We start from the raw sequence: 13,726 nt of genomic DNA on the forward strand, positions 1-13,726 counted from the left end.
ATCTAACATACCAACAAATCAGCATTGAATTTAATGATTGGTGTGGGGTGTTGTTATTCGTTTCACAGCCATTCACGCCCACATTGGATTCAGTTAATTAATCCAATCTAAAATGACATTCCTTCCATTTAGGAGATGCAAATATGCAAGATCAAACATGAGAACAAGTAGGCTCTTGGCACATTCCGATTTAATATATAGATATAAATGACCAATAAACTTAATATATACTCTGCTCTTCCCCATCTCTGTTTCCGTACATATTTATAGAGGGGCAGAGCCAAATATATAAATTTTTTTGTTAAATCAATATTTATATATGGTTAGTCATAAATGTAATAAAGTGGGTCCTTAGCTCATTCAATACTTGAACCAAAATGTTAAGAAATCATTCTTTAATACTCCTCCCACTCTCAAAATTAATTTTTTTTTTCTTTAAAAGCTCTATAATAGACCCAAGCCTTCCACCCCATTTTCTTATACACCCTACCTCTTCTACTGCTCATTTTCTTGTTTAACTTAGCCCCCAAGAGTAAATTCCTAGCTCGGCCACTGCATTTTTTGCTGAAAGATCAGGTAAAACAGACCAACAAACTTTTATGGTTCAGTTCACCCCAGAAATCTAAACCTCACCGTATAAGTGGAATGAATCCTGACCCACATTGTTTATATGAAGAGCTACTAGTAGACTAGAAGGGAACTATAATTTCATATTTATGAGGTGAATTACAGTCTACTATTCCTTACTTTTTTCTTCGAAAGTGGGTTAAATCAAACAGAAAAACCAGGTGGAGGCTTTCATTTGTTGCCTCCCTCAGCCTTTATTGGAGGGGGGGGGGGGGGGGGGGAGCATGTGAACTTTGTTGCATTTGTTGCCTCCCTCAGCCTTTATTGGTGCTTATGTAAACAACCCCAAATATAGCCATAAGTGCAGCTAATCAAGACTTAAGAGAGAAGTGTGGATTTTTGCTCCGAGTCCTGCGGTTCTTTTTTCATCAAGGTTTTCAAAACCGAATTAGACAATGAACTGATCAGGGGTCCGGTTTTTGGGTCGAATGGTTCAATTGTTCGAATCGAATGGATGGTTTGTTATAATAAATAAATAAAAAATGACTAAACCGTTGGACGGTTCAAACAGTTCAACCACTCAAGTTAATTATTTATTGACCAAATCAACAGTTTTTAATAAAATAATGGTTCTTAAGTAAAACGGAACTGATAACTTGACCGATTCCCGATTTTTCCAGTCTGACCATCCAGTCTGATCCAATTTTAAAAACCATACTTTTCATGCATCTTTACTGTGTTGTTTTATTACTTTCTACTCGTCACTACATTTGAAAGCCGACGATCCTTGAGTGAGTCTAGATTTGCGACCTACACAGATTTTAACATTATCTATAGCCGCATATATAACTCATCAATAATAACATAGAAAAAAATACAAAACATGTTGGGCATGTGTGGTTGTATATCATGTTGAAAGGTGTTGTGGGTAGGGTCTCATGGGCAGAAAATCCCATCTATCCTTGATTGGCTTGTAATTTTTAGAATGTGTTCATTGATCAACACGAACCCAGCCCGAGACTGAACCCAACTTGAGTGCATCAAATTATAGTATAGTATAGGTTGGGCTCGGGTTGCAAAGATCAAGCTTAATCTTGGGTTTGGTCCAGACTTAAGCCTTAGGCCCAAATCTTAGGGTTGGGCCTAGGTTGACCATAAACCCGCACAACCTGCCCAACTTGCACCCCTATATATCTTCTACCAATGGACCAAATATTAATCCATTACAGTTATTAGGTTCAATCTTATCCAATAAATACCTTGTACCATTAAGTCTGGATTAGTCCAATTCAATGTCTTAATTTTTTTTTCTGATCAATAACGGAGATTTCATTAATTGATTAAGAGTTAAAAGAACATTCAACTAGAGCTAAAGCACCTTAACTCCCTACAAATGCCACTATAGCCAAAATACAAAAAAAAAAAAAAAGAAGAGAAAGAAAATTACTGATGAATCAAAAAAACAGAGCTCCTATTCATCCCTTCTCTAGCTAACCCATCTGAAAGGAGTTTGCACTTCTCTTTATCCAAGTGCATCGAACTTCCATATCTTTTGTCAGCCAATTGTATTTCTTCTTTTCATTGCTATAACTCCAAAGTCTTGAATTTTTTTCTTTTAACCAATTCACAACAGTTTCAGAGTCTCCTATTAAGATCATCTTGTTAATATTCAAGTCCTTAGCCCTTTGAATCACTTCCAGAGCTGTTAAAATCTCAGCCCTCAATGAGTCCCCTATACCAATTGGGACAAAAAACATAGCCATCACAATCCCTCTTTCGTCCCTCAAGACTTCCCCCCTCTTATTCCAGAGGGCCCAAGATTGCCTATGTTGTTGCCATCAAAGTTCAACTTGGTAAAGCCAATAGGTGTAGGGGTCCAAACAGAATTCAATATCCTATTAAGACATCAAATTTGTCTAAATTGATTTTAATTTGGACAGGTCCAACCAAAATTGATCCATTGATACCCTAATTATTGGTAAAAAATCCTCTAATACGCAGCCACCATGTGCAACTCAGAGAGAGAGAGAGAGAGAAAGAGAGAGACTGCATATATTTTGGATCAGAATTGAAATTAAAATCCTCCAGAACCGGAATCACAATGGTCCATTCCCACAGTCTGTTTGATTCAGACAGGAATGAGAATAGAAATTAAAATCAGCAGGAATAAGATTTCATTCCCCATAGAAAAGGATAGAGAATGGGATTCTACTTCCATCTAGCCAAACAGTTGACATCGGATTAGCGCCGATTCCAGACCCTTATTCCCACGAACAAAACTGGGCCTTGGGCACTTAGCCCCTCAACTTTGCTTTGTGACAAACCTCACCTGAATGAACTTCTGGACTTCAGCACTTTACCCCTTACTCTATGCACAGGATTAACCGTGCATGGAGATCAAACAAATAGAACTCCCATTCAAGATTCAATGGGCTGAAAATAAAAACCATTAAAATGATGAAAATGGACATGTTAATGCACAATATCTCTTTTGGACTACGTCGTTGTGCTTCCAAATCCTCAATGATGAACTCTTTTATCTTCTTGGATAAGGGTTTGGAAACACAACAACCCATTCCAAAATAGATACTATGCTTTAATGTCCTCATTTCTGTCATTTTGATAATAGCTGTAGTCTATGAGTTCTATAATTTACAATTTAGTAAATTTACCTTGAAATCCTGTTCGTTTTTTGGTACGTTGTATCAACCTATGTTAGCTATGTTTTTCTTTTTGTTAAAATTTATTTTGATAAATTTTCTCTATTATCATATTTACTCTTAAACCTTTTTGTTTTAAAAAGTTCGTTCAATGAGTATTTTTGTCTCATTAATTTTGATAAATTTCCTCTTATGGAAAAATAATTTATCTACCTGAAAGATAAAGATTTTTCCAAATAAACTGTCAAAAAAACTTATTAATGGAAAATTGATTTACTATGTGGGACTTACACTTAGGCTTTCAATTTGTTTTTGGGAATTTTCCAAATAGTAAATGAAAAAAAAATTAATTGGTCAAAAATATCCTCACAAAATACATTTATCCGAGTAAATTAAAAAAAAAAAAAAAACATGGGTAAGAGCACTTAACCCGAGAAAGTAGGTTCTTCAAAAACTAAGAGGGGCAAAATGTTGAAACCCAGAAATTTAAGGGTGTTTTTGTCGCAAAACAAGGTTTGGAGGGTTAAGTGTGATTACCCCTTGAATACGGGAGGCAATCTGTAAGTTTTTCATTTTTTTAGTTTTTCTTTCTTTTTCCTATTTCAATGTCGTGTATCAAAGCACGTTTCTCTCTCTCTCTGTTGCTCAAGGCTTTTGGTTGCCTCGAAAAACTGTTCTTTGTTTTATGTTTCCATCTATCTAGCTTGAGGTTTCCTGTGTTTATTTTAAAGCCCAGAAATCAAATTTTATCTCGAAAAACTTGAAAACAGAATTCCGTGATTAAAGAAACCATTCTCACGGAAGCCCTTTTGCATTACAGAACCAAAACTCTACTCCACTGTTTTTTCGCATGTTCACATTAAAAATCTCAGTTTTTAGTTCGATATGGAAAATTAGATAGCCGTCACAGAAAGAAAAAAAGAGAAGGAAAATGCAGAGAGGAGAGAATAAAGTAATAGTAGCCTGGTAGATTTGTGGGGTTTTGTCCAACAACTTAAGATTTCTTAGTCAAAATCAGATCTTTATGAGTTGGGACTGTAATCTTTAAGAGACCCAAAACAAGAAAATTTACTACAATGCTGCCAAGGGATAGAGTTGCCAATTCTCCCAGGCCACAACCATGAAAACAGAGAGTGAAAGACCCTCTCTTTCGCTGAAAACCGGAATCATTGAGCTCGGGTTATCACTCTTGAAAAGCAGTAACGAGGACCCATAGGAAGGACCAATAAATAGAAGCTGCTGTATTTTCTTTTTTCTTATTAGACAAATTTCAGGAATCCTACTTTCCAAAACCCCGACTCAAAAAGAAATCATGTCCAAGACTCGAAGCTTTTGTTATTTGAATCCGTGGCTTTAAATCTCCAAAATCATGGTGATATGACTGAAAATACATTGTCAGTGCTTCTCTGTTCTCAGTCTATTTGCTTTTCGTAGCTCATCTCAGCAGTGACGTGCAACACTTCGGAGGTTATTTACTGTAGTTGCAGTCGTCCTTGGCAAGAACAAGTTGGCTTTTAGTTACAGTTTCTCTCTTACATAACCAGTAACTCTTTGCAGAAACCACTGGTTCTTGCATATCTCCTGGTAAGACTGCAACTGCTTCTGGGTTCCTGCTTTTAGGTTAAAGAAGCCCCAGTGTAATACCATAACTTTGTGTCAGAAGTATGCTTGTAATAATCACTTGATAGGATTTTCTGACAAAAATCCATGTTTCTCTGCTGCTGGTTTTAGGGAATGAAGAATCAGGTTGCAAAGCAAGAACCCTTCCTTTCTATAAGTGAAGTGGCGAGGCTCTTTCTATAAGTGAAGTTCACTGTTATGTGTTGGGCCATGGGTGCTGGGCTCCAAAATCAGGAGGGGGTGCCAGAAAACCACCTAAGCAAACAACTTGCGTTTGCTGTTAGAAGCATCCAATGGAGTTACGCGATCTTCTGGTCTATCTCAACTAGACAACAAGGGTAAGAATATTTATATATTTCATCTTATATCTTTTCCTGTTTAGCGGACCCAAATAGTTGAGATTAAGACTGACTTCAGTTGAGTATCTTTTGTTTTTCCTGTTATACTTTTCTAAGTTTTCTGCAACTGGGTCTGCAACTCTGTTTTGAGTTTCAGAAAGAACATAGATATAAAATAGTTGCATTTATATTGTTTTCCATGAAAATATGTTCGGTCCACATGAAAAAAAAGATATCTCCAAGTTGTTTTCTTCCTTCTCTTAGATCTGCTTCAGGTTTCTCCTGGTAAATTGCTGTCTATTTGCAACATATATTGTATAATGTAGTTACTATGTGGTAAATTGATGGATTCGGTCTCAAATTTATTGGGTTATTTGCTTAAACTGATGAGGTAGAGCCACGGATGGCTTTCGTTGAGTGGGATTTGGTGTACCAGCCTGGATGTTTGAAAATGCACTAGTTATTACTTGGAATGCACGTTTTTTTTTTCTTATGTGTATGTATTCCTTGGCAAGTAAAGGATGGTGCTTAGCAAATTTAGTTGGAAAAGAAAAAAAGAAGAATCTGGATTACTAGGAGCTCATTTTTATCTTGGAAATGATGGCTTCAGATTGCTGATAACTCTGCTGCTCAGACTTTTCTTTCTTCTTGGTTTTGCTTTAATAAAACTGTTTTTAGTTCATAATATATTTAAGCCCCATGCATATAAGGTATAGCCTTTTGATTGACTACACCTCTCTCACAGTATTTATTGGTGCAACTTCTGTGTTTATATTGCTTGTACTATGATTTTGTTTACATGCCTTATCTCTAAATTGTTTATTTCTTTGTTCTTTTCTTCCTTCTGGGTGTGAATGTAATGGTTGTAGGGTGCTCGAGTGGGGAGATGGGTACTATAATGGAAACATTAAGACAAGGAAGACAATACAACACATGGAGCTTAATGCTGACCAAATGGGTTTGCGAAGGAGTGAGCAATTGAGAGAGTTATATGAGTCGCTTTCAGCGGGTGACACTATCCAGCAGGCTAGGAGACCTTCAGCATCATTATCTCCTGAAGATCTCACAGATGCAGAGTGGTATTATTTGGTTTGCATGTCCTTCATATTCAGTCCTGGACAGGGGTACTCATATCTTTTCCATTACTTCAACTTGTTTCTTCTTCTTTGTCTTTCCTTTTTGCTAGGCAAACCTTGGAGGCTGGAAGGGTGAAAGGTGGGATTTGGTTCCATGTTAGTGGGAACTAACTTCCACTGACTTCACTAGCTGAGCCAGCTGGGCTCCTTCTCCATGACTCTAACTTGGTCCTTCCTTGATAGTGCTTGTTCTGATATTTTGTGCCTTATGTTCTATAGTTAAAATGCTTCAGGATTCCATTGCAAAAGACTGACAATACAATTAGATAATTACTTATTGTATTACTGGTCCAGGAGAACTCCACATGATTTCGTCAAATTAGGGATGCATTAAGAAATCAATTGAGCTTGACCATTCAAATTGATTTTTGTAGTTGTTTCATGCATAATTGTTCATAAAATGTGCTGGTTCCCATTTTTTGACATTACTGAATTTATTTGGAATGATGCCAAGGTTTTCCCTTTATTAGGTGTTGGACACTTGGACTAACATTTACATCTATTAAGACCGTTGTAACCTTTGTTTGGGTGTATGGTTAAAAGTATGTTACTATAGATTATTTCTCTTCCACATTGGCGTGCAGGTTGCCAGGAAGAGCACTAGCAAATGGTCAACCGATCTGGTTATGTAATGCTCATTATGCTGACAGCAAAGTATTTTCTCGCTCTCTGCTAGCAAAGGTTGGTTTTCCTTTGTATTTAGATACAATATAAATTTCAATTCATGTAAATATCTATTGGAAAGAGTTTAACATGCTGACTTCTCTTTTCCTCTGTTTATGTTTTCTGCTCACTTTCTGCACTTGTACATATCAATGCCCTTAGAGCGCATCAATCCAGGTACGCTGATCTATCTTGCACAGCATAGCACTAGAATAAGTTGTTGGAAGGTGTTTATACATGCCTGTATCTGTTTGTTCTACCAGATCCTTAACATCCACAGTGAATTGGATGATTTGGAAGGGTTGGATAGAAACCAACTACTTTAGAGAAAAATCTGAAGGAATTTCATGACTGCTCAAAAATTGGATATTGTTAAATTGTATGAAAATCGGGGCATGATTACAGAAATCAGGTCTGATAGGAGCTGGAAAAGCAAAACTTGGTGGCAAAGGGAAAAAAATTTGTCTGTCTACATTAGAGAACCTGTGCTGTCCACGGGGCTCTCCAACCTCTCCTTATGTGACACATTAGTCCATGTGAACTCTATGCAAAAGTAATGGTGCTGAATGCATGGCTCCATTGACTAACATGTCACATGGAGAGAGTCTGTGGACAACACAGGATGTTGAACATGCACAGCCAAAGTTTTCTCATGGGAATGAGAGGGAAAAGGAAAATCAGGAAAAATACATAGATCAGGTTTTTCTTGTGTCATTCAATTGGCAGGTAGGTTCAAGTTTGACATGGTAATTTCCCCCTCATATATACAAGTGAAAATATGCTTACTCCAGCAGCATGATACAAACAAAATCAAATAAATGAATTTTCTTTTCAGAGTAAAATTTGTTTCTCTTTTTACTATTTATAAAAGATCAGTGCTGCACTATTCGTAGACCTTGTCAGCATAATCTTTGGTAAAGTTTATTTTACCATAAATCTCTGAAGTTAGATTATAGGAGTTATTTTTCTTAGTTGGTTTAGGAGTTTTTATTCATGTAGGTTATAAGAAAAAGTAATTCATTTTTAGGCCATAGTGTTAGTATTTTACTCAATTCATTTTTAGGCCATAGTGTTAGTATTTTACTCATAACAATCCCTTTGTTAGGAACAAGATATGTAGGACTCATAAAACGGGTAGATCTCAATATGAAATTGTAAATAACATGATTATTTTGAACTTTGGAGCCTCAAGTTATAAAAACAGCTAGTTCTTCAATACTATAATGGTATTTTCTGCAGATTTAGTAGTTGTTTTTGTTTATTATTTGTTTAGGTAGGAAGTGGGGACCACAACACACTTGTTGGGTCCCTTTTGAGTGGTTCTTTTAAGTTATTTATACAGTTTTATGTGTTAGTCGCCGTATAAGGGCATATTAGTCATTGTACCTTTTTTGTTAAAAGTATAAATACTAGTGAGGAGGGTGGCCAGAACTGATTTGCTCTCTTTCTTTCTCAATCTCTTCTCTTCTCTTTCTCTTCTTCCTCAAGAAACATCTCTTTTCTTTACAGATTCTTTGATTCAGCAGTTTTCTACTATTACCTTTGCTCACATAGCTTCTTGGTTTAGCCAAATTCCACGCAGATTTTGCTAGCATGGCTTTGTTGAAAAGGTGGAAGGTTTTGAAGCCCAAGCCCCCAGAGATTTGGACCAGTACAGCTTTTTCCAAGCAACCCAATGGATTTTCTCATCATTTTTTTCTGCCCCCAAATAAAATTTTCCATCATCCCATTAAGCTTTTTACGAAGATTATCTAGAAGCTGAAAATGCATCATATAGAAAATTGGAGATTTACTAGCCAAGGCTTTGATAAGGGTTTCTCTTCTGGCAGCTGACAATAGCATCCCCTGCCAAGATTCAACCTTATATTGAACGGCATTGCTGATGTTCAAGAAGATTTTGGATTTGTTTTGACCAATAACTGCAGGCACCCCAAAACGTTGCTAATGGAAATAGGATTTGTTAGGTCCAGAAAAGGCAAGATTAAATACTGCAAACCCCATGCACCTAAAAGTTGCTAGTGAACACATTTCAATCGAAAAAAGAACATAGTTTCTGGAGTTTTCTAGAAAAACAAATATGGAGAAAAATACTTGATTTTATTAAATTGAGGAATACCATAAAAACATAACAAGTTTTCTGGCTAAGATGTCAGCAGTGCTCTAGGATTGTTGTGATTAAAAGAGAGAATGGCCTATGGTCTACTGTTCTTTCCCTGCTACCAACTAGGCTGTTTAGAAAGAAATATCACATTAGAATAAAAGAGAGGTGGAAGAGGAGAAAATGAAAGATTATGAGAATAACGAATACACGAGTTGCAAGAGACCCTGTTCACTAAAGATATTGTAATGTGAAGAAAGAGGCATTGCATCACTGCATGCAGGTACAAAGAACTGAACCCAATCAAGGTGGAGGCCTTGTTGGTACTTTCCAGAAGTTTAAGATCATGTACTGAACCATACCTAAAGTTAACAATTTGATAAATTACTCAATTTAACCCATTAAGGTGCAAAAATGCAAGAAAATACTTAGAGCAAGTAGTGATATTGCAGTTTCAACTTTCAAGGGGAAACAAGGAATTAACTTCCAATTTCACTGGTCATGGTTCTTGATTTATTCTCAAATCTTGTTTAGAAGGGGAACAATCCAAGGGACATATTCTGATTTCATCAGGTTAACCCAATTGGACCAGATTTATTTTCTGACCAGAGTCACCAGACACCTTTTCTTGTCCATCCTTTTATTTGTTCTAGTAACTATTGGGTTTCTTTCCTCTATTTCCTTTGATCATTTTATTGATAACTGCATCATTGATAGTCTGTCTTGTTTTCATTTTGTAGACTGTAATATGCTTTCCATTTCTGGGTGGCGTGGTTGAGTTGGGAGTGACCGAGCTGGTAATTTTTATGTCATGTCTTCCATTTCAATTAGTTGCATAGCATTAGCCTACAGTTAATTGTGTCCATAAGATAGTCAATTATTCTGTTGTATTTTGCTGTCGTAAGGTATTGGAGGACCCAAGCTTTATTCAACATGTGAAAACTTCATGTCTGGAGTTCCCAAAGCCCATTTGTTCTGAGCAATCAACTTCCAGCCCACAGAATGCTGACAATGAGGAGAACCCTACAGTCAAACATGAGGTAGTTGATTCCATGGCTTTGGATAAACTTAAACCAGTATCAGAATGTGAGGTGCAACCAGAGATAGCACCTCAAGAAGCATTGCCACCTTCCTCTCCAAACATGCCTAAGGAAGAAATTGAGTTTGAGCAGGATGGGGTTGAAGAATTAGTTGGCGTAAAGGCAGGATCACCTGATGACAGTTCAAATGAGTACAAGGCCAATCAACCAACTGAGGAATCCTTCATGCTTGAGGGTGTAAATGCTGGTACTTCTCGTGCCCACAGATGGCAGGCTATGGATGATGAGTTCAGCAATTGCATGCATGGTTCCATAAATTTAAGTGACAGCATATCTCAAACCTTTGTAAATCCTCAGAAAGTTGTGTCTTCTCCAAAGGTTGAAAGAACAAATAATCTTCAGCTTCAAGACCTTCAGGAATGTAATCACACTAAACTTCGTTCCTTGGATCTTGGAACTGATGACTTGCACTACACTAGAACTCTTTCTGCCATTTTTAAGAACTCGCACCCTTTGATTGTATCACCAAACAGCTTCCACGGTGGCAATCATGAGTCCAGCTTCAAGAGTTGGGTGAAAGGAGGATTTATAGATGCACAGAAGGTGAAGATTGGAACACCTCAAAAGATTTTAAAGAAGATTTTGTTTGAAGTTGCTTTAATGCATGGTGGTAGTTCACTCAAGTCCCGGGAGGAAATTACTGGTAAAGTCGGTATTTGCAGACTCGAAGGGGATTATGTTGGTATGAACCATGTCTTGTCAGAGAGGAAGAGAAGGGAAAAAATGAATGAGAAGTTTTTGATCCTGAAGTCACTGGTTCCTTCTATTAGCAAGGTAATTGAATTTTCATTTAGTTGTTACTTTAGATGATGTACTCATGGCATAAATGGAGGTTCTAGATTATTAAGCAGAGCCTAATCATTAAGCATCTTATTTCACATATTTATGCAGGTTGACAAAGCATCTATACTTGCTGATACCATAGAGTACCTGAAAGATCTTGAGAGAAGGATTGAAGAGTTGGAATCTTGCAAGGAGTTATCAGAGTTTGAAGCAAGAACAAGAAGAAAGCATCCAGATATGGTAGAAAGAACATCTGACAACTATGGCAACAATGACATTTCTAATGGCAAGAAGCCTTCCATAAACAAGAGGAAGGCTTCTGATATTGATGAAAGTGAACCAGAGCTCAATCAGGTTTTATCTACTGATTGCTTAGCAGCAGATGTGACTATCAGTATGATTGGTAAGGAAGTTTTAATTGAGATACGGTGTCCTTGGAGGGATTGTTTGTTCCTTGATATCATGGATGCAGTAAGCAATCTCCATTTAGATGCACACACTGTTCAATCATCCACTGTTGATGGGATACTCAGTGTAACACTTAAATCTAAGGTATGGACTTCCACATCCTTGAAAGGAGATTGCAATTTTTGTTTTTATATAATCCAACACAAACACACTCTTTTCATGAAAGTGTTGACTTTACAAACTTGGTTGCAGTTTAGAGGAGCAGCAGTTGCATCAGCAGGAATGGTCAAACAAGTACTTGGTAGAGTTATCAGCAAGGCTTGAGAATCATTTCATTAACCATCTAGATATTTATCTTCGGTGGATACTTGTAAGGTTTCTCTAGTTTGTAGAATTTACTCATTGTTTGTTAAGTATATGTTGATGAAGAAATGCTTTAAGAATTGGCTCTCATAGATAGTAGTAGTTAGTGTTTTGTGTACAAATGAGTGATTTGTATAATTTTTGTGTAGGTTCTGCTTATCTTGTCCAACTGTAAGTGCCAAGCTCTGGATACTTGTCCTCTCCAGATCAGGTGTCAGACCCATGGCTACCATGTTAGTGCCCACTTTCAAGTGCAAACTAGTTGTACTATCCCTGTTGAAGATCAAAACTGTAAAATCTAGAAATAGGTTTCTTTGGCCACTGTTTACAATGTAGTATTGTTCTCCTTCTTGCCATGTTTCCTTTTTAGATTTGTCTAAAAGGAGATACCAGGACAGTTCATTGAAGAAAAATAAGAGAGGAATCAGGATGCTTGAATTTCTATTCTAGGAGCAGAATTGATTTAGCAGATGACTGTTAGCACTGCTGATTTACCTCAGAAGTGTGTGCTTCATGAAGGACCCCAAACATGATTCATTTGTTGCATGTAGCTGATCTATATGGTTGGGTATAGCTTGGATGATGATGATGATGATGATGATGAATCAACCTGATTATTGGTGAATTTCATTTCTCCCATCAACCTTCTCTGACTTTGTGATTGGGTTATGGTGTTATTACATGATGATCATTTAGATTTAGAGCAAACAAGCTATTATCCACTTATCCATTGGTGGTCCATTCACATCACACAATTGGTTTGATGAATGACAAATTTCTGCCCACAGTACTCGGGGCTTCCATGTCCAGTGGGACAAGTCATTTTACGCCATGACATACCATGTTATCAGATTGCTTGGTTATGCTTAGATTCTTTGATTTTAATTCGACTTAATGAAGGTTAATTAAAAAAAAGCAATATAACTATTAACTATTCTTTAGGATACTGAAGGGCCCTCGGTGAAATTAAAATCAAAGAATAGTTAATGGAGTTAAGATCTGCGCCCCACAACATATCCCCACCGTGTATTGGGAACATCTCTTGATGATGATATCATCAGTTCTGGTATTATCATTGGGAGATGTTCTCAATACACGGCAGGGATGTGCTGTGGGATGTTGTAGGGCGCAGATAATGAGGGTGCTTGACCACCTCAGTTTGAGGCATGAGTGCATTATGAGTCAAACTGTAGTGTCTTATGGATGTGAGAACAGTTTGTGAGTAGGAGATAGGGGTGGCCATGAGCCGAGCTATTCACGAGCTGTTCGAGTTTAATAGAGCTCGGCTCGTGAGCTGAGCTCAAATATATATATATATATATATATATATATATATATATATATATATTATAATTCTTAATTTTGTAAATATCCAATAAAAAATATTTTTATATATAATTTTTTAATTTTTATAAAGCATTTTTTCTTAAATCGAGTTCGAGCCAAGCTGAGATCAAGCTTATGAGTTTTTGACTCGAGCTGAGATCGAGCTCGAGTCTTGTACAATAGTGGTGAGCCGAGCTCAAGCTTTGTACTATTTAACTCAGCTCGGCTCGGCTCAAATCCACCCCTAGTAGGAGATCCAATTATAGTTATAAGGATCATCTTACCAAACGTAAGAAGTGCCCTGACCTGTTCCATTTTTGTTAAATTTCCCTGTGGACTGTAGACCTTAGAGAAGGCAGAAAATTAATTCTATAAGGCCCTGTTCGGTTTTGAAGAACCTACTTTTTTGGGTAAGTGCAATTACTCGTGTTCTTTTTTAATTTATTTGGGTAAACGTATCTTGTGAAGGAATATTTTACCATTTTAATATTTTTTTTTCATTCATCTACTTCGGAGATTCAACTTGCCCAAGTCTGAGAAGTGAGTCCCACATGTTTCTAAAATAAGAACATAGATACATTGGTCAATGGAATTCCCCCTTCAAAATCCCAAAATTGAATAGGACAATCTGTCCAGTCCAAAATCAATTTGGACAGATTGGACG

The 13,726-nt window shown here is 36.9% G+C and overlaps 1 protein-coding gene across 1 annotated transcript; it reads left to right on the plus strand.

Annotated features, from left to right (window-relative positions):
* Positions 1-3,834: 3,834 nt before the first annotated feature.
* LOC148848663 (transcription factor EGL1-like) lies at positions 3,835-12,379 on the plus strand. Its single transcript, XM_088948021.1, has 10 exons — positions 3,835-4,811; positions 4,959-5,185; positions 6,055-6,309; positions 6,906-7,002; positions 7,147-7,161; positions 9,823-9,879; positions 9,988-10,956; positions 11,074-11,517; positions 11,626-11,743; positions 11,886-12,379. The coding sequence occupies exons 2-9, from the start codon at positions 5,046-5,048 to the stop codon at positions 11,695-11,697; spliced, it is 2,049 nt and encodes a 682-aa protein (XP_088804147.1). The 5' UTR covers positions 3,835-4,811; positions 4,959-5,045; the 3' UTR covers positions 11,698-11,743; positions 11,886-12,379.
* The last annotated feature ends 1,347 nt before the right edge of the window (positions 12,380-13,726 follow it).

The sequence above is a fragment of the Nelumbo lutea genome, chromosome 6, assembly GCF_056320005.1.
Source record: "Nelumbo lutea isolate HS-2025 chromosome 6, American lotus-T2T, whole genome shotgun sequence".
Lineage (NCBI taxonomy): Eukaryota > Viridiplantae > Streptophyta > Magnoliopsida > Proteales > Nelumbonaceae > Nelumbo > Nelumbo lutea.